The sequence below is a fragment of the Thermobia domestica genome, chromosome 9, assembly GCF_964235325.1.
Source record: "Thermobia domestica chromosome 9, izTheDome1.hap1.1, whole genome shotgun sequence".
NCBI lineage: Eukaryota > Metazoa > Arthropoda > Insecta > Zygentoma > Lepismatidae > Thermobia > Thermobia domestica.
In genome coordinates, this window is record NC_137462.1 from 144,753,611 (window position 1) to 144,778,273 (window position 24,663).

Sequence of the window (24,663 nt, forward strand, 5' to 3'; positions counted from 1 at the left end):
AAAGACATTTGTTCTATTCGATACGAATAAAATTTCGATATGAAGAAAACGGACTGCAGAGTCCCTTCTAGAATATGCGTTTTTACTTGCTGTAGTTGATTTGAGTTCAGCACTCGTTCAGCAGCGAGGCTATATGAGACATTGACCTACAGTTTAACGTGGGATTCGAACCAAATGAGCTGCCGTCGGGAAGGATATCTGACTGCAGTCCGTTTCTACACCATTGGGATTGAAATCAACGTTGTATTAAATTTGGTATTGGAAAACAGTGGTGAAACTAGTTGAGAATTTCGTGACCTGGAAGCAGTCACCCCATGATTTGGTATGGCATGAACAGATCCAGAGACTACGAAACATCGTCATACACATGGAGAATTTGTATCAGTGTCTGAGTGTAACTCTAGGTTTTCGCGCTGGTCTAGTAGCTAGCGTGTGCAGCTTGGATGCACATAGTCCAGTGTTTGGTTCTCGGTGAGAGATCACAAAAATTTTACTTTCACTACCATTTGCTTTCATTAATCATCCGTCTCCTTTAGCTTAAAGAGCATAACGTTAAGCTAAGTTTTCATTGCCTTTTAAACTTTAATTTCAACAAACACGATTTTGCCCTCTTCTCTTCTCACTAAATCTGTATTTTTTTCTCTTTTAATGTATGCATTTGTGTGTGTCAAAACATTACACTGAAAGATAACTAGAAGGTCTACACTGAGAAAAAATGTATGTGACGTACGCAAAATCGTATGTTACATTTGAAAATCCTGTAGTTTTTGGACTTAACGTACACTAAACGTATAACTGAAAACGCGTGTTTTATAATACTTTCTGTATAAGTGTTCCATCTGTACGTCCTTTCCGTACGAAAACAATATAGGCGGTCAGGATCTCACATACAAATGGACGTATATAACATATAGCTGACGAAGGTAACATATATATATATATATATATATATATATATATAAGGAAGACTGTTAGATATCAGACATCCTGCAACGGCATGATGTAACATCTAAGGGCAGTGCCTATGTAGCATACGGATAACGTATGCTCCGTACTGATTTCCGTAGTAAGCCAGAGGATTCTGTATATTTGTACAATATACCGCTGTTCGGAGAACGGATTTTTCTCAGTGTATAAGAGTATAAACGCGCGAAAATTACAGAAAAGACAATCTATGTTTTTCTTATAATAGTGTCAAAATTTAGTCGAGTAAGCCTGTAGGAACGTATCGTGTAGATTATAAGAGATGCCGCTGATGCCAAACAGCACTTTATTAAATCTTTCTTGTATAGTCTGTGTTCAAAACCATTGTATTATTTTTCAGCATGATAAGATAAATATGAAATAGTCAAGACATGATGCCTTGATTAAGAAGTATCACACTGGCGATCAAATAGGAATATTTGAACTCGAATAATGCACACCATTAACGCTATAAAATGCTGTAGAGCTGATATTTTGGTTAGTTTCGATCTATCGGGCCTGTCTGGGTAGATAGATTTGTCTGAGTTACCGGTTCTGTCTGGGTAGATAGATTTGTCTGAGTTACCGGTTCTGTCTGGGTGAAGCGGGTCTGAAAAGACTCGCGTGATGTGGATAAAAGTCGTGACCAAAATTAAGTTGTAGTAACAAATAACTTACCAAGAAATAAAAGTGTAGTTTATCAGTAGAAAAAAAACAACAACAACAACAACAAGGTGAGCAATCTAAACGTGATATTGTGTGTATTCAATTCAATTTTTCTTTCTATCAAAAGCACTTTTTACGCTAAGTGTTAGTGGTATATTATTACACGAACAATTTTCTTTACTGAAAAGGCGTTGAGAAAAATATTCATCTAAATCTAAGAAAGTTGGGGAAACGCTGTGGGGAAAAGTTTGAAAGACAATGCATGAAAAAAACCGTGATGCCATTGTTTTGTAAGTTATTGACAAACTGTCATTATCCTGTCAATCTCTGATTCCCAAATTGCATTGGGCGCCAGATAGAAGTAACGCATTCAAAAGTGTAAAGCACACAAGATCACTTAATAAACCTGAAATGAAATGAAACGTTTTAGTTTAATGTCCCACGACTATGCCCTTTAGGCTAAATAATTGTAAAATTAACTTTCGTGCTCTCTCTGAGTATCGAATCGAGAACGTGCACTTAAGTCAAGGGTGCTAGCCACAAGACCGGAGAGAGCTGCAAGGTCTAAAAATTCCTAATGAGTGCTTGTACGAAAAACAGCTTTATACACAGTCATTTTAACAAAGAAATGTGTGTTTTACTTGAAATAACACTTACTGAACGCTTTGTTTATTTTTACTTAAAAAGAGACATTTAGGCATCCCGTTTGGGAATCAGAAACAAAAACGGAACAACGGTTTAAACAGGACATTGGCCACCTTAGGCACTTTAGATTTAACTGCTGCTCAAAAAATAGCGAGATTATCGACCTTGTTGCTACTGGTGAAATTATAGTTGTGATCCTAGAACTGTGAGGAAGTGGCTGGATCGTCATGTAGAGCAAGGCAACAGAGAATGGAGAAAATCCAGGAGTGGAAGACGCACTCAACATCAGCGGCCCACGATGAAGCTCCGGTTGAAGAAGTACAGAACCACCTCTGCGTCATCGGTCTATCTTCAATGACAAAGCAGTTAAATTAGCATGTTCACACGAGACCTTAAGGCTACGGATTATTGCAACTGGACTCCATCACTTACACAAAGCCATGAGAGGGGTGTCCATCCAGATATACCATGAAAATCTAATTATTTTTTACGAAAACTATAATAAGACATATTTTTAAAATCGGAAGGAGGGAGTTAAATTTATTCCTTCATCTCCGACTGATTCTTTACCCAATTGTTGGAAATGATGTTGCATCGTTTGGCCTAATCCTCGTTTCGCCTAACCAATTATCTGACACTTTTATGACAGACAAAAGATAAGATTTATTTCCACCATTTTAGGGGAAATAAGGATACTCGCTTGACCTAATCCTCGTTTTGCCCAAAATGGCGGACTATAAAATAATCGTCGAGATAAAACTGGAGGTAAATTGTTCGAAAAAAATATTCTCTTCTATGTGATGCAGTGGCGGCTAATGTTAGTGTTGCAGCGTTGCGCAACGACCAAAGTATTTCAAGAAAGAAATATTATTATCAATAGTAATAAAGAACAGAAAAAATAGTTTTTAATACTTGCATATATACACTTTAAATAACATATTTTTTACTTCTGTAACTGTCCGTTCCATTAATCCGTTTTAAAAAGTGAAAAATAATCCGTCACAAAGTCTCTTATTTATATTATGTTGCAGCGAGCATACAACGACCAGATTCCTTCAGCGCGGCAATTGGAGCAAATGTTAAGTCTCCTTTCCCCTATCTCAGAAGTTAAAGGGACTGGTCGTTGCAGTGCTTCTGCAACACAGCATGGTTTCCAGTGAACAAGAAGGTTTTTCACCCTAAATAAGATTCCTGAATTTTCTTTCACTAGCAGTTAACAAATGGAATTTGTTTTTATGCATTCATATTTTTAAATCACGGGACCATACTGAAGCAAATCAATATAATGCCAATTAAAAAAAGTGATTGCAGAATTACAAAATAAGAAAGAAAATATCTAGTAGAGGAGAAAACAAATGAAAGTAGACCCGCATTTACAATTTAATTCTTAGCTTATATTGATAATGAAGGTTTCTTTTACAGTCAGAGATGAATTCAGGGGGTAGCCCGGGGGGGAATTTCTCCCCCGAAGAAAATTTATTCCCCCCCCCCGGAGAAACTCAAAATTTCAATCACAAAATGTAGAAATTACCCTGCCCTGCCCCCGAGGAGTTCATATTCCCCCCCCGGGTGAAAATGTCTGAATTCAACACTGTTTACAGTAATTTGTGAATCAAATATTAAAAAGTCAGTATGTAGAATCGCTCCCCTCCTGTCTGGATAGTATTTTAGTATAAACATATTTCTTTTACAAAATAAGTATATTTTATACTCTTGATAATTTCCACATAAAACCGTATGATGGGGAACGCCACATTGAATTTGGGACTAGTTAGCAATGCTCAGGGGCGTAGCCACAAGGAAGGTCCACCGGGTCCGGACCTCCCCAAAATTTCGAAACTTGACTAACATTTGTAGACTTTCTTAACGAACTATACTTGTTGAACAGAGAAAGGATTGATGTAGGCTAAATATTTTATTTTACGCCTCATCATGTACTCTTCTTTTCTTATAAAAATAATCGTTCTATTATATTTTCTAAAAATAATAGATGACAGCAAGTAAGAATTACTTATCGTCTTTTCGGGTCCAGTATAAGATAGGTTCCATATTATGTAGACGTATTGGATCTCCCTCAAATACTTTGGACCCCTCCCAGTTAACATTTCTGGGTGTAGAACTGGCAGTGCTGTTTGTTTTTATGTGTTTTTGATTGGCTTCTGTTACATGCTCATCCTTCATCTGGCGGGTTTCGAGGTTTCCTTTTCAGAACATATCACATTGGTAAGCATTGTTTCGCCTCATGTGGAAGTATATTGTGTTCATCGTGCATTGCGTAACAACCAAGACGGATGATTTGGAATGTAGTTTTTTCTTTTACGCACGTGTGTGTGTGTTGATATGAATATGTGACATTAGGAATTCATATACCAGTACCTATTTTGTATCAGCTGTTTTGGTTTTTTTAATTATTAGGTTTAATTTTATTGTGTGTGCTTTAATTCTGTAAATAACCTACAAATTCTGATTGAATTGTATACCATGACTTTTGTAAATAACTTACAAAAAACATTGACCAGCTTTCAACTGACGAAAAATTTGCAATTAAGGCTTAGACAAAACAAGCAAAGGGCAATTCAGGAGAGTGTTCGAAAAAAAAATCCAGTTTAAATTTACAGGATATCTTAGTAGTGTTGTTTGCACCAGATACATTTCCTCAATTTATTTTAAATTTTCCTGGATAAACTGTGAATAAAGAGTGTTCAATGTACATTTTTTAATAACACTAATCTCTGCTATGAACTCTCTTCAGTCAACGCTGAAGAGGAATTCGGATCACTGTCAGGGATTGAGTTTGCTAGAATGAATCGTTCGCAATAATCTAGAAAAAATATTTAGTGAATCTACAAAGCTTCTGAAATTAATATTAACTGTACCTATGGCATCAGCAAAAGTTTTTTTTTTTTTTTTTTTCCACATGAGAAAGAATTGACACTTTCAAGGAATTGAATGTCCCAAGAAAGGTTATCAGCATTGGTTACGCTTTCCATCGAAAAAAGACTGACAATAAGAATACCAGAGTTCAACCAGCATGTATTAGACAGATTTGCTCTAATCAAAGAGAGGAGAATGAACTTACTGATTAATTAAGGTGATTAATCGGATAAAATGTTCTGCATTTTTTATTTAAAAAAAAACAGAATTTTATTTAATTTAACATGTCACATAGCATTTGCATCTAAAGTTATGCTGATTAGTCAATGAGTCAACTTTGTATCTTCTCTCTTATCGTTCGTACTGCAACACCCGAAACCACAATTCACCGGCCGCCACTGATGTGATGAACTGGCTAGAGACTGTGTGTGAGAAATCAAGTTAGTTTTCCCACAACTAATCTGTAATCCCATAACTAATCAGTTATTTTTCCGTTCCATTTTGAGAATATTAATGCCCTCACAGAGTATATAGTGGCTATATTTGAGATGAGAGAAAAACAAGAAGTTACACCTGTTATTAATTTTGTTTAAAGGTGAGTGCTGTTCAAAAGTAACTTTTAGTTTGCAGTTTGTTTCCAAATATCTGATATTGTCAAATGGTACTGCTAATCGGTGTTAAAGGAAATATAGTTTGTGTGTTTCTTCTCATGTGGATGCAAAAATTATTTTATTATAGATTTTGCTGATCTTTCAGAGGATTTCGTTCCAGTTTCAATGCTTTTTTGAAACTGTTAATGCATTATAAGAGATCCTATTGTGATTTAATTCGTATGAAATTTATAAATATTTCGAGCTAGATCTGACAAAAGATCCCTAAATTTGCTCATAACTTAACAACGGACAACTGTGATCGAAATGAGTGATTTGTGACAAATCGCTCCTCTGACAAATTGCTCTTTGGATAATTCCACAATCCAAACATCTCAATGTGTTACTAACGAAGAAAGAAGAAAAATATATTTCAATTATTGTTGTTACTTTTGAAATTACAACTTTTGAGTTGAATTTCCGCTCGTTTCACATACTACTGGGAATGTCCATAGCATAAGTTTCTGAGATATATATATACAATGAGATTGAAATCAGGGCTTCTCGGTGGTTGTTTCAGCAGGAAGAAGTGGAATGTTCCTCCAAACAGATAGTGGGCAACCGAGATCTGTTTCGAGGGTGATTGTCCTGCTGGTACACTTCATTTCCACTCGTATGACAGAAATAAATAAAGATATAGTTAACTGGAGATCTTCATACTTCGATACAATACGTGTGAATAATAGGTACCGAAGGTTCAAAACATTACTTACAGAAAAACACTCTAAATCAACATGGAGTCTCCATTATCTTGTACAGTTCCAACCTGACATGATTTCGTTGGGCTGGCACCAAATTATAGATCACTATCGGCGTAATGAGATAGACTCATCGTACCATGCTACTCGTTTTTATGGTCCAGTCACGGCATTCTGTTGCAAGTGTAAGACATAAACCGCAGTGACGTATAATGACAAGTGGTAATCTCGTGGATTATCGGCTTCTGAAGTCCATATGATGAAGCGAACGTTGTCTACTACCTATTCGGCTAAACCCCTTATTCAGTTGGGTGGCCGTCTGGGCTAAGGTTTACTGGTGTTCGGTGCAGTAAGCAAAGTTATGAAAACATTTATACCTTGTTCTCTTACATGTGAGTTTCTTTTTACATTGTTAAATTACTGTAGCTTTCCAAATTATGCAGATTGAATATTGAAACCGGAAATATAATCTAGAACTTCCGGCAGCAATACAGTTATAATATGAGACATGCAATCTGTTTATCGGAAGCTAAATTCTCATCAAAAACGATTTCTCGTTCTCTTACGTTATTTTTAATATTTAGGAATCGATATTGAAACGGAAAGTTGTACTAGTTCTTACTTTAATAGAAGACTCAAGCTGAGATGAAATCTATTCTTAAAATTTGGAATGCATACAATTATTAATATGTAGAAATCAATATCGAAACCGGAAGTTGTACTAGTTCTTACTACTTCTGGCTTCATTAGAAGAATACCATAAATCATTTGGATCGATAGAGAACGTGTCGATATATATATATATTCATATATATACATGGTCATAGTAAATACATAAAGGAGTTTTGGTAATCCTAACTCCTCGAAAATAGTTAATATGATATCAATATATATATATATATATATATATATATATATATATATATATATATATATTGCATTTCTTAATTCTTCATATATTAGGGAATTTTCTCTTATAATTTCCCTCTAGTTGAAGTTCCACGATTTTTTCTTATTGTCCGTCATTTTAGGCATAACGAGGATTAGGCCAAACGAGGATCCTTTCTTTGCCTAAAATGGCGGACACAAATCTTATCATTTATCTGTCATAAAAGTGTCAGATATTTGGTTGGGCGAAATGAGGATTAGGCCAAACGTGGCAACACGGTTGGAAATGGCTGGAAAGCCTCTTTACCTATATCCTATATTCCACAAAAAACGGACATTTTTTACGAAAGTTATTGTGGAACATGCTTGTTGGCTAATAAAGAAATCCATCTATATACTGTATTAAAATGCTAGGTTTATATGTTTGTCTCCAATGCTTTCGACAATGAGATCTCGAAAACCACAAATACTAGAAACTTGCCGTTTTTACTGGTCGATTCCAAATTTTGTGTAGATTGTCCACTTCTAATTGAATAGGGGGGTCTATTTAAAAAACATGCCCGTTATTTCTTTATTACAATTTTTAGGGGTGCATTGGAACTCTTGAAATTTTAAGAAAACCATCACATTCTACGAGTTACACATTCCAACAACACACAATTGTATACGGGAGTAAACCATTTCTCCAGTGTAAGATGAAGCTTTATTGTTTGGAGTGTTTTGCCCAATGATATATCATTGACATTTATAATCAATTGTGTGTGTGTGTAATGTATTTGCTTATTACATACTGCATGCAAGAAGAAAGAAAACACTGATCATACATGAATTAGAAACTCCAACCGAAAGTAGGCTCAAATCTTGCAAACGGCGCAATATATTGAAAAAAATCTCTCCTTTATAGTACCCGTGCTGATTTTTATCAAGACGTATTTTACTTGTCTCTAAAGGGATATGTACAGATGTTGTGAGGAATGACAAGGAGATTCATGCTCATAAGTGAATGATGCGCTGTGTAGAGAGCGCAGGTTCAGCTAGGCCCTTATTATTTACTGACTTTAATTACATCTAGGGAAGATCATTGAAAGCCTCAAAGAAAATGTGTGTTATGTTGCCACAAAATAAAAAATATCGTGGAACATTTTTTTTTTTTTTTCATTGCGGACTCTCCCTGAAATTCTTGACAATTTTTAACCCTATTCAGTGAAGGGATTGGGAAGTCTATAAAAATGTATCGTTGTATTGGATGAAAATCGAACCTTTTTGTGAAAATCATCAAAGAAAATTATTTTAATAATATTATATTATTTTAATAATTAAATTTTGGGAACTTACTCTTTTACCAACTTTTTCTTGACCGGTTTCAACTGTAACAATTTGGGATGATGGAATACCCTAAAGAAAGTACGATTTATCGATTTCAAGGAAATTTGATGTAGTTTATTCCAGAAAATGGTTTTCTATATATGAAAACTTGCACCGTGGGGTTTATTTTATTCTTTTACCCCCCCCCCCTTTCTTCGTGGATTCTTGCACAATCAATGAGGTTATTTCGGAAGTTTAAAGGAAAGATTCCAAGTTTGATTGAAATCGAGTAAGTTTTGAGAGAGCTATGATAAAACAGATAGACGGTTAGACAGAAACAAAAACTACTGGTTGAGTAAAATACCTAGAAACAAGGTGCTTTCGTTTCAATTTCGTGTATATTTAAGCTTATTTTTAAATTTTATTAACGGAAGAAAAATCTAGAACATCCTTATTTCTGACCTAGAATCATACTTGTTGCAGTATATTACTATGTTAACAACAACAATAAATAAAAATCCATCAGAATGAAACCAGATCTAAAACAGTAATACTACCTGCATTTTATTGCTACATATTCGACGAAAAGAATAAAAGTGTACTTGATAAAGATTCGAACATGGGCTAGCTGACTAGTAGGCAATAGCGATACAAACTATTATGCCAAATATTCACTTGCTGTACTCTTGTAATAACTTGGAACATCCAATGGATGATAATGTGGAACTTAACATATAACAGTTCTTCTATTTTTCCTGCTTGTTACACTATTTGTGTTGTGACCAAGATTCACAGCTTTAGAAGTTTCAGTAAAGTCAATTAAACGATTAAGTGAACTGGTTTTCTCTTACCGTCTATTCCTACAAGGAACAAATGATACTATTCCGTGGAAAAATATGCATTTTATTTTAATTGTAACAAGTAATACATTTCTAAATGTGGAAACAGTAGCAGCACTAATATTCATCAATTGTGTTGTTTCACCGTTTACACAATTCAGTGCACGTTATGTGAGGTCTTTGCTGTCTAAAGGCCACACCATTCAGTTGATGACACCGCAAGCTGGAAGAGGAAAAAGAAAATACGTACCAGCAATTATGGCAAGGCAGTTATAGAACCTTGGACTAACATCGTCACGGAGTGCAGTTGTGGTAAACATGAAAATAACCATCTTACAACTTTAAGCATTAATTGAGAATAAATAAGCTATGCCATGTCCGATGTAAATATTTTATATTGATTGATATTTTCGTAAATATTTTAATATAAGCTTTTTAAATTGTAATACAGTAAATTATTTTACTCAAGAGTTTATTTTAAATGAGCTTATCGAAGGAAGGAAGATATTTTGAAAATCCTGAGGAGGGGGCTATTCTCAATATAGAGGTGGTAATAATACTATCTATCTGAAAACTAGCTTTTTGGAAGTTTTATGTGGGCTACTTTTCGAGCCCCGCAGGGGCGGGAGAGAGTAATAACCCGTGGATAAAACCCTGATTTTACAAGGATATTACCCTGTGGATAAAACCCAAATTTTATTTTCCTTTCTTGTTCTTATTTACTGCTCTTTTGACATGAAATTACCACATACTTGTCTTTGCCGATTATATACACATAGGCCTACTAACATTATAAGAAATACCGGGCGAATTCGTTATCAAATTATATTACTAGAAAAACATAGTCATGCGACAATAATTTTGGACATAAGTGTACAAACAGAGACCTGTTTACCTTTGTTAGGAGTTGGTCTGAACAACACGATCCTAAGGTTCATCACGCTTCTTTCATGCTTCTTGGCGTCCGGTAATGTTACGTCTCGCAACTTTCTCTCAGGCTCGTGGCAGTCAGCACGCCATCGTGGCAATTAGCACCTTGATATTGGCAATCAGCGCCTGTCGTGGCAATCAGCACCAATAATTGGCTGTGGCAGTCAGCACCCGTGGCAATCAGCACCCCACCGTACCTACAATACCTGAAGAATCAAGTTAATGAAAATAATAACATATTCATTTCATACAATATAACACTGTCCCCATCACACACACACACACACACACACACATATATATATATATATATATATATATATATATATATATATATATAGGCGTGCGCACGTGAGGACAAGTGGGGGCGCTCGCCCCACCTAATGTTTTGGCATTACTTTTTTTTTCGATTTTATAAAATAATTTTCTCAGCTAATAAGGATTATATTTCATAAAAACGGACCCTGAAAGACGTCTGTAATCATCGCTATACAAAGTTACACTTTGAACTTTGCAATACTCGACCGAAATTTTCCGATTTAATTGTATTTTAATCTTTCTTCCGTTTGTTTCCTCCCAGTAGTATATTAACACACACAAACACACCTAACACACTATCTGTAGGTGCCGACTTTAAAAGGCGGGGCAGGGGAGCTTTTCTGTTCCGTCTCTCCAATCTAAAAGCAGAAGGGTTTTGTGCTTATATAATTATAAAGTATTGATTACAAGGTGGTTGCGTATCTTCAGTAGTACCGCTATTCATTTGCTTCCCCCCTAATCCAAGGGTCTGCGCACGCCTGTATATATATAATATATATATAATATTGGTTAATACAAACTTTTTGTTTTGTGAACTTGAGAAAATAATTGTTTAGTGTCTTGAGACTAGTTTAAGTGGAGATGAACTGTTAATGATGAGACATTTATGTCGTCCTGTTTCATGTTTCTGCTTGCGTGCACGTCAATTGTCTTAATACATGCCGCATCATTATAACAAGTTCGTGCAGGATGCTTATTCTTCACAAGTTTATGACGCATCTCCCCAAGTTCACCCAACTTTCATCCCCACACAAAATATCTACTTTTAAGCTTTCCAGTGATTTTGGTACTTAAATAACTCTCCTTTTGTTTTTGTTGCTGAATAAAGTATGCACCTTCATATGCAAATTTTAGTCCATTAGAGTACTTTTCGTTATTGCACTCCCCCTTGTTGAGATTCCTGACTTCCTGTGTTTAGAGTCTAGTGTAAGCTATGTGTGTTATGTCTGGAAGATTTCATCCAATAAAATAATAGGAAATAATGTGTCTCTGGCTTGGAAGTCTTACGTGAAGAAGCACTGCTGTTGGGATAACGTATGAATACGCTTGTGTCAAGAGAAAGGCTCAGATATTGCTACTGAAAAACATAAATTCGATACCAGTGAATAACAATACTTCTTCATAAATGTGTTCTTTCGTTTCAGGTACAAAATGTCAAAGCGCAATTACAGAATAGTTCCAATTACAACAGATGATACTAATAACGTCCTCAGCTTCCTTAAACGATTTTTCTTCCGGGACGAACCTTTGAATATTGCAGTAGATCTTTTGGGAGACTCAGATACATGTGCGGAATTAGAAGAATTCTGCACTAGCTCGTTGCATGAAAATTTATCGTTAATGGCTGTTAATGTTACAAACGAACAAATCATTGGAGTTTGCATCAACGGAGAAATGACACCTAAAGATGAAGCAGCTCTGCATGATGATGCAGAACAGTGTCCAAATCCAAAGTTCCAGAAAATTCTTCGACTTCTTGCACGAGTAGGCCACGAATCTGATCCTTTCAAAAAATTTAACATAGATCGGCTGTTTGAAGTTCGAATATTATCTGTAGATGCTGCATATCGACGGCAACGTATTGCCACTTCATTATTGCAACGCAGTCTTGAACTGGCTCGGGAAAAGGGTTACCCTTTGTACAAAGTTGATTGCACAAGCCATTACTCGGCTTTAGGAATGAGAAGTATGGGATTAACCTGTATCTACACTTTGGAATACGCCGAACACAAAAGAAATGGAGTTCAAGAACTATGTCCTGAGCCTCCACACAACGAGGTAAAAACTTTCATTATGCAGCTGTAGTGTTCAGATCTACGGTAAATGTCAAAGGAAGTGGTGGTACAGTGATGAAATAAATATACTTGCATTGATATTATTACAGAAATATTGACCATCAGATAAATTTTCAAGAAGAATTAAATATTCCAAAATTCTTGTGATCTCACATAGTAGTTAAGACATCATGTATTAGTGCTTTCCAGGCTCGGAAGAAAGTATCGATATGGATTATTGCTTTCCAATAACGACTAAGTTTCAATGCATTCAGAAGATTCAGTTACTAACAATAATAACAACTTGTGAAAATAGTAATAAGTAATAGATGCAGTGAGAAAATTGTAACAATTTAACATAAACCTACCGAATCGAATGTTTCTAATGTGTAAACATTTCAGAATTAAATACCTATGTAATTGTGGTTTCTTCTTATTTTACCTTGCGTTTTTTAAGATAGGTTGATGATAGAAATATTAATTACACTTAAGAATGCTCTAATTTCTCACATACTAAAGGTACATCATATAAATATCTAATATAGGTCTTGCGTCGAGACGTTGATATTTTTTACATTAGATACCTACGAAAGGACGAACCTTCTTCATATAAATATTTTTTTTAAAAAAATGTACAGTCTTGTCTCAAAAGAAAACTGAACATCCAATTCTGTTTTAAATGTATATGTAGAAAATGTTAAATATTACATGAGCTTGAAAATGAAATGAAATCTTTAAGTTTAACGTCCCACGGTTATGCTAAAAAAGACGGTGATAATGAGAAATGAGTGAAATGGTGGAATGAAGAAAGTGGGAGGAAACGGGAGAACCCCGAGAAAACCCACGAGCACGGTGTTTGTCCACCACAAAGTCCACACGGCGCGAGCTGGGATCGAACCAGGGACCCCAAGCACCGAAGGTGAACGCTCTACCACTGAGCCACCGCGCCCCCTACATGAGCTTGAATACTGTATAAATACATGAGTGAAAATATATAATTATGATATTTTTATAAGGTACCGTAGTACAGCTCTTATAGATGTTGCGAAAACATCATTCCGGGGATCAAATTACCCCACACTAATTCTTAATTTCTCCTAAATATGGTACTTTTAAGGACTTACTGAATACGTACAATTATCGTTATCTAAAACTTCTATCTGTTGTCCAAGACACTGGGTTCAAACATTAAATCATTTGTTAGAAGGCAAATTTTACGAATTAGGATTAACTAATGAAATATTGTCCTTGCATATCTATTAAATATAAAAGGTAGTTAATTGAGTCTAACAGTTTGTATCTCTCAACCTTTAATCATACAGATTCATAAGCCGTATAGTATAAAGTACAAAGTACTTTCTTCTTCGACCCACGAATATCATCATTTGAGAAAATTACTGACGAACTTTTTACATCTATAATTATAAGGTAGTTAGATACGATATAGATATCGTCAATTTGATTTAGATATCTATAAGAGATATCTTGCTATGTGGGTTAAAGTAACTTCAAACATCAAACTTGATTCTAGCATAAATTGTATTAACACTATACCAAACCAGCTTTCTTTTGAAGCCCTATTATCCCTAATCGGCTCATACCAGCACACTTACTTTAAGAATTGGTATGTGCTATAGCTATATAGCATTGTGTTCTGATAGAAATAGAAGCAACCAATTAAATACATTAAAATATGATTAGACTGTTTTAAGTGTTTGTATGGTGTTCAATAAAATAATACAAAATCGATCTTTGAAATAGCTTTATTATTATTATTATTATTATTATTTTCGTAAGTGTAATCTCGCGTCTGACTGTACAGTGCTGGAAATTGGTATAAAGGCAGAGGGATATTTGAAAATAGAAGAAGGGAAGAATGCGGAGGATGGATAAAGATGATATATTTACAAAGTAACATTGTAGACTGCACAAAATCAAAGACACATCGTTTGCTAATACGTCACTGGCACGCGTAGTATATACAAAAATATAAATTAGACCATTTTCGGATGGAAATTAGTATAAAGGCACCCATTGTCTTTGGCAAAAAATAAAAATACAGTGCGCGGTACAGAAAGAAAAATAGATGTTCAGTACTTGATTGACCCTCCTTTCTTCTGAATGAGTTGGAATATACGCTTCGGCATTAGGTTTATGAGATATGTTAGTTGTTGCAGTGGAATAGCTGATCACTCTTCTTGTATCGCGTTTTTCAACTCAGCAACCGTCCCAAATTGCCGACCATTGCGATAAACATTGCGCGCAAGGATTCCCCAGTGGTTTTCTATCGGGTTAAGATCCGGGCTTCTCGCTGGCCACTCCATAACCTTGATGCCCTTACCTTCAAACCACAGTCGGGTTGCTGCTGCCTTGTGGATAGCAGCGTTTTCCTGCTGGAAAATCGGGTTCTGATCGTCTAACTCCTCATACATCCGCACCAATTCTATTTCTAACATCTCTATGTACGTAGATGAATTCATTTTGGTGTTGAGCCATGCAATGTTGGATGTACCATTAACACAAAACGCTGCCCAAATCATAACACTTCCTCCGCCAAAATTTCTGCTCATTTGCGCTTGCTCGTCTTTCCTAAGGTCATGCCAATAGTATTGAAAACCATCCGGACCATCTAAATTAAAATTCTTTTCATCACTAAACACAACGTGATTACATTCAGATGTCCACAACATATGTGTTTCCGCAAACTGGAGTCGCGCCTGCTTAGGCGTCGCACTAAGGGAGGGTTTACACTTCCGTTTCTTGAATATAAGATGTGGATCTTGATTCAAAATTTGACGCACTCTTCTGGATGTGACAGGTAAGTTGCAAGCAGCCACAATTTGGGAAGATGACATATTTCCGGCCCTTGCCTTGCGCACAATTAATCGTTTCGCAGCCTCGGAAAGTTTTCTTGTTCTACCATACTTCCCGTTCTTTCCGTATTGTGAGCCCAATCGAACGTAATTATCAATTACACAACTTGAACGATTTAGCTGTTTTGCAATTTGCCGATTTGACATGCCCATGTCCTTGTACGCACCGACACGAGCTTGTTCCTCACTCTACAACAATTTTCCACGAGGCATGGCCCACACAACAGCTCAAAGACGTTCACACCCGCACTTCTCTTATCGCACTATGTCAGCTGATTCTCAAAGTGGCATCAGAAGAAATGATGAACGTGTAGAGGGCGCCAAACAACAAGTAACCGTGGGTGCCTTTATACCAATTTCCACCCGACAATCGTCTCATTTCGCTTTTTGTGTAAACTATGCGTGCCAGTGACATATTAGCAAACGATATGCTTTTGATTTTGTACAGTCTACAATGTTACTTTGTAAATATATCATCTTTATCCATCCTCGGCATTCTTGCCTCCTTCTATTATCAAATGTACCTCTGCCTTTATACCAATTTCCAGCACTGTAGTACCATAATAGTTAAATCCGTACCTGCGGTATCATGGCATAGACTGAGCAAAACACCCCTTTTGTACCGCCACGTCGTTCCGGTAATGGACGTTATTAGGGTCTATATGAAGAAGCATTGAATCATGTCCCCCTTGCGTCTAATTCATACAACAAGATGTTGACTAGCTCCCTTATCGCTAAAGTGTTTCAGCATATTATGGTCTTGCTTATAGAGCTCCTGAATGGAGTAATATCCAACAGGACAAAGCTTGACCACATTTCCTGAACCAGGAATTTCTGAATGGGAATTATACCATTGCACCCATGACCCGCGAATTGATCAGATCTCTTGCATATTAAATACGTGTGTTTCATTTTTGACCACGCACAGTGATTATTTCAGGGGGTTGCCTGAGAGAAGGATTTTCCTCCCCGAGCTACGAGATTCCCTAGGACGTTTTTCCGATCAGAACCAAGCTTGGTTCCAGTATTTTAGTAGTACTAATTTCACTCCTATTTATTCAATGTCCCTGGGGGTAACATTCTGAATTCATCACACACATCGATACAACAGAGACTTTGCAGTTATAACTGATGACCATTGACAATGTGTCGAAATTACATGGGCTTCGATATCGAAGAAGGACATACAACGTATCTTCCTCTTTTGTCTTTCGGTGTTGCAGTAGTTGATGTCCATGGTGATATCGATGTCTGTAGCCTATGTCTTGCTAGAGGGTAACATTCATAAATCCTAAACGGCATAAAACCTAAAAATATAGGCAGTAGACCTAAATTTTAGGTATTATGCGCTTCAGGACTTGTGCCGCGCAATGATTTTTAGGTTTAGTGCCGTTTAGGACTTGTGCCGCGAAATGATTTCTAAGTCTTGTGCCGTTTAGGACTTGAGATGTGTACCCCTGGTAGACTCCCTAGGTGTCGTCGCACTCGCGTAAAGCTATTAGTTTCATTTTTGTGCCACACAGTTCTTCTACAAAATTTGATGATCAGCAGTCCATACGAACATTTAATTTTGATGGCAGAAGTATAGCAAGTTGTCCTCCTTAGAGATGTGAGAATACTTCTTTTTAGAGAGACATGTAATAAAATTTTCTGAATCTGGGCTATAACGCTATAATATGCATTTTTGTGTTAAAATATTATTAACGTCACACACTGTTGCTGGCGACCTTTCCGTGAATAGAAAATGGCTTTTAACTATTGTAAATATTTGATATATATTCATAGTTTAAACAAATATGAATCGTGCTGTTCGCAATTTCGCATACTTTAAGCGTTTTTTTTATTATTATTATTATTTCTTTATCTACGTTATTCAAACTTTACTTAAGAGCATTTAAAAAGAAATAGAGTATTAATCCATTAAGTGAGTTGCAATTACTATTTGTTGATAATTATGCTCGAGATAAAGAGCAAGGTCTCAAGATAAGAAACTAGAAATTATGCCAACTAATATGTCCTACTTGTATAATCTGCCTCCCTGTCTGTTAATTTTCATATTGCATGTAGAGGACATAGATAATATACAATATTATCACTTCCATACAAGAAAAGAAAAAATAGAATGTGAAAGCTGTTAATGCTCCATACAGCATTTTTTATCTATAATTATACAGAACGGAATCCGTGCTGTTACGCAACTAAAGGTGCAATGTCCCTTTATCTTTATGTACAGTACGTGAAAAACTAGAGCTCTCCGCTCAAAAATCTAAACACTAAACTAAATTCTCTGGTATTATAGCCCACGAAAGACTATCGGCAGCAGCTGGATTACTTCCAGTTATATTATGTGTAGTCAGCACATCAACTTCGTGATTTTTAAGTTGCCAGACCGGAGTTTCCTTAATCTTAATTCAAGTAGCCTACTGTAACTTGTGACATGCCTCTCAATAATGAATCAGCAGTGGAAAATAATGCTCCCATGGGAAATTGAAAGCGAAACATTAGCTACAGCACAGAATATAATCTAAACATAAGATTTATTTACTACTAAGACCTAGAAATCGCATGGCTCGGGTCATCAAACATATATACATAATTTTTGCTTTGAAAAGGCTTATCCGCTTTTAATGTTAAAAGTGCATCTTGCTATTTGACATATAGACATATGGTATTGATAATTATGACAGGATGGATGAGTACTGTGCTGTAACAAAATTTTGGAATTCCACCGGAGTGAAATATTAAAGAACTCTCTTATATCGTATGGTGTTCGTCATCTACTGTAGTCAGTGGCGGTCGTAGAAATTCGTCAAACGGAGTTCTACATCCCAAGTTCATATACTAATTTCAGGTGTCTGTAAAATATCTTAATCTGATATTTTTTTTTTATCTTTTGCATAATATCTTGCTTAAGGAGTGATGGCGTTAAAATTCTGAAGCCCCCTTGCGTACGTCACTGACCGTAGTTATCAATATATGCGGTTTGTGAAGCATCAGGTCTCCAAACTGAAATTGAACAAATCTATGTAACCGGATATTGTCAGTTTTTTTCTGTTTTTTCATTATTATGGCCTATACTATATAGTCAAAACATAGCAGGGATTCGAAAAGCCTCGTTTTCCCCATTGCAAATACTTGGAATCAGGTGCGCACCCAGAAATTTTTGTTGGGGGGAGTTCCAATTCGAACGATTGAAGGAGGTTCCAACCGGGTGAGTGCACCTCTGGTGGAAATAAAGAACAAGTATATTATTTAAAACGAGTTACAAAGTTTGGGTGCGGATTTGGACCCAATGATCCCTCCTTCGATAGGTGTATTTTAAAGATAAATGCATGGTAACGTTCTTTAGCCTACCTCTGCCACAGAAAGTTTCTGTTTAACAGAGGCTTACGTATTAAACTTGAAAAATAATTATAATACATACTATATTGTCTCCATACTAGTGGTGGGTATAAAATACAAGTTCTTCGGTTTTTTGGTTTTTAGAAAAACCGAAATCATTTTTTGAAAACTATAAAACCAGCTTGGTTTAGTACCAAAAACCTGTTTGGTTTTCTACCAATAACCTTCTGGATTTTATGTCAAAAACCTGTTTCAGTTCTGAAATCAGTTCGGTTTTCTATTAAAAATCTCGGTTTTAGTGAAAAGCTAAGTGTCGGTTTTACGGTTTCCAGCTTTTATAAAAACCTTTTTTGCCCATCCCTATTTTATACATATTACGAAATGAGATAAATATTCTAGTGATATTATGCATACCGCAATTTATAATCTGTTCAGTTCATAGAAATACATAGCAGGGTTGGAAAAATACAGTTTTTTTTTTAACGAACAAAACGTGTGTTTAAAACATGGAAAAAAGTGTTCAAAATGTTTTAAACGTGTTTTAAAACAGAAACAAAAAAATGTTTTAAACATTTTCAACAGTTTAAAATCTGATTTTAAACATATTTGAAAATCGTGTAATAACGTATTTATTAAGACTCTTTTGATCTTACAACCGATCTTTTCATTTATTTTATTCTAGTTAAGACTACGCTGTGTTGGGTACAGAATATTTCAATATAGATTAGTAATTCTCAACTTATTTCATATCACGACTCCCTTTTATTACACCCTCTTGCCAGTGATTATTGTAAGTACTTTCTTGGTTTAATAAGCTTTTTAGGTATATTTTAAAATCTAACTACTATAGAGATTTCACACAATCTATCTATATATATGGCAAAACAAAAGTCTTCACCATGCTTGTGTATTGAGAACGGGTTGAGGAAGAATGGAACTTAGAACTGATTTAACACACCAGATGGTGCTATCAAGCATCATGGCGGACATCTTTGATTGGTATTCGAAATTTCAAATGCAAATTGAGTCATGCTACATGTTTTAAGGCTAGAATTTCACCAGAAATACAGTAGTGTGGTTATTTTAGCCCTAAAGCAAGTCATTTCGGAGTTAGCACTTCTGAAAGTTTTCTAGTTATGCCTTTAGGGGCTAAGCTCACGTTTCGTGGAGGCGGGTGAGATTTTTGTTGCGAAATTTGATTTCTGTTTCAGAACACTGATGCTAATAAAATTATTTCAAAATAATAAATTTTCGAAAAGTAATGTTTGAAGCACACTTCATGTTGTGCTAACTTTAGAATATTTTCTGCAAGCCTATGTAATTGGCTGTTTTTTGAGCCAATAATTTATTGAAGAAAGGTAATATTTAGGACATTCAGAGCACAATGGATCCAAATCCATTTTCAATAGAATTCTCAGCAAATGAATTCTATTTCAAAACGTACTATCTTTGCAGTCAAGAGTCCGAAACAAATGTAGCTAAAACCATGCGAAAAGGCGTGAGATAGTTTCAAATGACAGCCGCTAGACAGGGAGGTCAGTGCTACAGAAGGGCAACCACCCCTATCCCCATTCTGGTTTTCAGATTTTGGGGACAATAAGGCTGTTTTAGAAATATTTTGATAAGCAGAGTCCAACAGAACAAGCTTGAGGTCCGTACACCGAATAAATACGGAGAACATACAGATGATTAAAACTTGAAAGTTGTTTAGGCCCAATTTCCAGAATTTTAAGCAGGCCCGAAACTCGAACGTAGATCCACCTTTGAAATCCTTGGGCCAAAAAATATACGAAAGAGCAATATAGGCCTATAGCTCCTTACGGCCAATGGAAATTGCTTATAACTGATCAAAATCCGTATTTATTCGGTGTAACGACTTCAAATTTTCTATGCTCTCAGCAAAAGGTTTCTAAATGTGCATTACTACCCCCAAAATCTGAAATTCAGGGTAAGAGGCAGATGACCTCTAAACGAACGCCCCTCTCTACCGGCAATTATATAAAATTCTAGATTACATCTTGTCACGTAGTTTTTCTTTCTTTCATCTCGGATTCGTGGTTGTGAAACTAACGTTTTCCGTCGGTATATTCTTTCGAACATACCCTGCATTTATTTAACATAATTATTCATAATTGACTATGACATTCGGAGCTTGACTTGTTAATCATTCCCACTCTGCAGCATACACAATATAATGTTAATATCTTACATTTATGGGGAAGGAGGGGGAAATTAGTCCTCCTCTCCCATTCCGTCAACGCACTTGTCCTATGAAACTCTAGTCCACACCTTTTCACGTGGTATTTGTTTCATTTATTTCGTACCCTAGGCTACGAAGGTATTACGTTTGCTGAGCAAAAGTGAACCTTTCTGAAAATGGACTTGGATCCCTTGTGCTCTGAACACCCCATATCTAAAAATATTTTTTAAAAACCGAGTAGGAGCTAAGTTTGTCATGTAACCATGTTTGTTCGAAACGCATAAAATTAATTTGTTTAGTTTGATTGATTACAGTCTTGCATCAGTAGCAAGGCTATATGAGACAGGGCTTTTTGTTTAAAGTGAGATCCGAACCACTAATTTTGAAATTTTACGTCGGATTGCAGTCAAAATCTATACAGCAAATTCCGACGTCTTGTGCCTCTACCCTAAAAATGTAATGTTAAAAGACCGAAAATTGCGCCCTGTAGCGTGGTGCATACATGCAGACGGACGAACCAATTGAGACCAAATTGTCCCAGACACTGGCGTTCGGCACTGATATTACAATAAGTATCACTCTTTAATGGTTAGTTACGCGGGCGACTGCCATACCTTGCGCTTTCTCGCCGGTTCCTTCATACAATCTATGCCAAGGTGTAAAGTTAAGAAAATTTAGAACTGAAGTGGGGAAGAGGGATGAAATAAAATTTTCAAAATATATTGAAAAAGATATTGTTGATACAAAATTAATTCTTACCTGAAGTTTCCAGTTGCATCTCAACCACACACTGACGGTAGAAACATCAGAAGCAATTTTCGGATCAACACTTTTACCATTTGTTTGGGTTCACAGCATTGCATTTTTCATAATGATTCTTTATTCTTTGGACTAAACCAACCATTTCTTTCTTACACGTTTTGGAACGAGCTCGTATGATCGTTTTATTATCTGATGTAATTTGAGTTACTTTAATAAATTTGCTCCAAATGATGTCCTTTTTTCTTCCTGTAAAACTCATGTTAAACGATTCCAAGTTGTACGGAGACTGAGAACCAGCATGTATTGTATCAGCGAATGCCTGCGGTATTTTAATTACAGAACAGCAATTTAGCATATAACCTTTTGTTTGTTTCCTGAATACAACACAAAAATTTGTTTACATGATGATTATTTTTATTTTTTAAATATCAGTTCTACGAGTAGTCCAACCTTCGACTACGACATTTTCTTGCAAGTTAACTGAGAAGCATTTAAAAATACAAATATAACTTACGTTAAAAATAAGGAGTAAAAAGAGACAAAATAAATTTTAGATCACCACATTGACCTGCTGTAGCCACGAGAAATCAAAACATTCACATGGGAAGAAAATAGTCTTCTAAATGGGGAGCACTTTTGACAATTTTCTTTCTCTGGCAGATTTTTTTACAGAAATAAAATAAAAATATGTTTAAATCAAGTCTTAAAAATACACGTGTTTGAAACAAAATGTTTAAAATGTATGCAAAATTTGTTTTAAACAAAATCAGTTGTTTAAAACAAGTTTTAATCATTCGTTTTAAACATTTTGTTTTAAACAAAACAATCCTGATACATAGTAAATTACTAAAATAAAATCTAAAATATGCTAGTGATGAGATGGACAATTCAACTTTCCAAAATAGGTTAATAAGCTGGTTCATCCCAACTAACCCACTTCCTCTTTTTTTGGCAACATGCCACTTCAAGTCATTAACTGCTCGTAGAAGGTACACAAACTTAAAATGGGAGGCATTATTATAGGTCATGGTCCGTATATGAAAACATATACTTAAATTTTATATTGTCCTAAGTTTCATAGCATTAAAGATGTGCTCTCTTGGAATTTATCTGCACTCAACTGACTATAATATAACACAGAGAAGCAAATTTTGCTTTTCAAAAATGTCGTTGAACATATTTGTATTCTTTGTCCAATAGGCCTATACTCATTTGAACGGAAGATTCAATTAAATGGAACATATGTATAAATATAGTACTGCACTGTATTAAATGTAAATTATGTTAAAATAACAAAGAGCAGGGTCAAGTATACCCACGTGAAGAATTTTGGTTTGTATGGCGTGATTTTTTTTTTTCAATTAACATTGAAATAAAAGTGATATTAGATTCCTACCTCTTTAGGCTTTAGTAGAGATATTAGAAATGAAATGAAATCTTTAAGTTTTATGTCGCACGATTATGCCGGTTAGGCTAAAGGAGACGGTGATGATGAGAAATGAATGAAACGGTGGGATGAAGAAAGTGGGAGGAAACGGGAGAATCCCGAGGAAACCTACGCACAGGATGTTTGTCCACCACAAATTCACTTGGCGCGAGCTGAGATCGAACCAGGAACCCCATGCACCAGAGATGAACGCTCTACCACTATAGAGATATTAGAGTGATGATAGAATATAGTATATTCTTGGAACACTTAATTGATCGCAGGAAACTGCTTCTTGTTATCGAACGTTAAAACTGACAGTGGCTTATTTATGTAAATTCCGGTTTGAGTATAGCGCTAAGAGAGAAAATGGTTCATATTCTTGAAATGCTAAATTGATTCCAGAAAACTACTACTCGCTATCTATTACCGTTTTTTACTCTACTGGTCAACACTAAACCAGAAGTGGTTGTTTTCTGCCACTTCCGGTTAGAATGAAGGCTTACCGGTAAGAGAGAAGAGAGTGCACATTCTTGTAACGCTTAATCGATTAAAAAAAAACACTGCTTGCTATATCTTATCGTTTTTGCGTTATATTATGTAGATCAATTTTAAGCCAAGAGTTGTAATGAATTTCTATGACTTTCGATTTTAGTATAGTGTTAAGAGTGGAAATGAAACGTATTATTGGAAAGTTAAATCGATTGGAAAGTTTAATCTCTCTTATTTATTATGGATTTTTAGCTCTATAGTAATGAAAAAAAATGAAATCTTTCAGTTTAACATCCCATGATTATGAACATTTAGGCAAAGAAGACGAATGATTAAGGCAAGTAATGATGATGAAGGAAATAGTGGAATGAGAATGTGGGAGGAAAAAGAGAAAAGTGAGAAAATCCACGGACGCGATGCTGTCCACCACAAACTTACTTGGCTGGGAATTGAACCAAGGATCCCATGCACCAGAGATAAACACTCTACCACTCAGCTACCGTGTCCCCCCCCCCACACACACACACACTCAACAGTAATCAATGTTGAAACTGAAAATGATTGTTTTCTGCTACTTTTCGGTTTCAATATCGCCTCCATGAACGAACCCGTGTTCTAACTTCTGATCTTCTACCTCTGTGGCAAAAATTTATTCTGATCCTTCAAGAAGTTCTCGAGTTGTTTTGTCTCTCGGTCGGACGAACACACGGACAGAGTAAATATATAGGGTCTAAAGCAGTTTTGGTAAACCAAAGTCCTTTAAAATTATACATCGCACGCATTGCAAAAATACTGTAGATCAAGAGCAGATAGCGATAACTTACCCAACTGCCAAGTTGACCCCACGTTACAATGGTTGCTTACCAAGTATTTGGAAAACAATACTGGTCAACCGTAGCCTCTAAAAAAAAATTAAAAAAAATACAAGGTCGAAACTATTGTATGAATAATGGTATTTGTTGGTTGTTCATCATACACTTTAAAATATGTTATATATCAAGGAAACACCAAGAGTGC

The 24,663-nt window shown here is 35.7% G+C and overlaps 2 protein-coding genes across 3 annotated transcripts in view; both read left to right on the plus strand.

Moving 5' to 3' along the window:
• Nucleotides 1–12,972, plus strand: part of LOC145695084 (arylalkylamine N-acetyltransferase 1-like) — a 49,452-nt gene extending 36,480 nt beyond the window's left edge. Inside the window, exon 2 of the mRNA XM_081771965.1 lies at nt 11,922–12,972. Within this exon, the coding sequence (XP_081628091.1) occupies nt 11,929–12,582 (654 nt within the window). The 5' untranslated portion in view covers nt 11,922–11,928 and the 3' untranslated portion in view covers nt 12,583–12,972. The remainder of the gene's footprint in view (nt 1–11,921) is intronic.
• The window catches only part of LOC145695085 (arylalkylamine N-acetyltransferase 1-like), a 252,867-nt gene that overhangs the window by 176,615 nt on the left and 51,589 nt on the right, over nt 1–24,663 (plus strand). The gene's annotated exons all lie outside the window — the stretch shown is intronic.